This window comes from Myotis brandtii, unplaced genomic scaffold (assembly GCF_000412655.1).
Source record: "Myotis brandtii unplaced genomic scaffold, ASM41265v1 scaffold434, whole genome shotgun sequence".
In the NCBI taxonomy this organism is placed as follows: domain Eukaryota; kingdom Metazoa; phylum Chordata; class Mammalia; order Chiroptera; family Vespertilionidae; genus Myotis; species Myotis brandtii.
Window position 1 is genome coordinate 1,913,574 of NW_005366599.1, and position 717 is coordinate 1,914,290.

A 717-nucleotide genomic window follows, 5' to 3' on the forward strand; every position below is an offset into this window, starting at 1 on the left:
AGGGGCCGGGAGGGCCAGGCTCTGACTCCCCGCAGAGACCCTGGGAAAGGCCGCTCCCAGCCCTACCTCTCCGCGGGAGGATGCACGGGCTGCCGCCCATTTTGCAGTCAGATTCACTGAGGCCTGGGATTCCTGGCCCAGGGCTGCCCCAGAAAGTCAGGGGCAAGGGCGGAGCTAGGGCGCACGTCACCCCCGGACTTAGTGCTACTGGAGCACCCCAACTGAGCACCGCGTCAGGACACTCCCAGAACCACTCAGGGGTCCCTGAAACCCTAGGTCAGAGTCAGCAGGTGATGCCGGCTCAGGTTACGAGGCGTGGCCCTGAGAGGGGCCGAGGGCAGGAGCCGCCCTGTCACCCCAGGTCCCAGCCCCTGACCTCCCAGGATTCGCCCAGGACTGGGTCAGAGTGGGCAGTGACCGAGATATTTATAGCAGATGCCAGCCTGCGGGGCACCCCACCTCCCACCCTATTTTTAGTTCCAGACTGGAAGGTGGGGTGGGAGCGGGTAGGGAGCCCTGGGAAGGGGCCTCTGATTTGGGCTGCAACTTCTCTGCAGACACCAGACGGTGGTGAAAGGCGCCAGCGGGCTCCCCCCGGTGGACCGGCTGCTGCAGTTCCTCGTGGACAGCTCCGGGGACGGCCTGGAGGTGGTGCGCTGTGCCAACTGCGACCTGGAGTGCAGCAAGCAGGCAGGGCCTGAGGGGAGGCAGGGGTGG

General features: G+C 66.2%; 1 protein-coding gene across 1 annotated transcript in view; it reads left to right on the forward strand.

Annotated features, from left to right (window-relative positions):
* Positions 1–717, forward strand: part of RNF207 (ring finger protein 207) — a 14,514-nt gene that overhangs the window by 4,108 nt on the left and 9,689 nt on the right. The window contains exon 2 of the mRNA XM_014546194.1: positions 556–690. Within this exon, the coding sequence (XP_014401680.1) occupies positions 556–690 (135 nt within the window). The remainder of the gene's footprint in view (positions 1–555; positions 691–717) is intronic.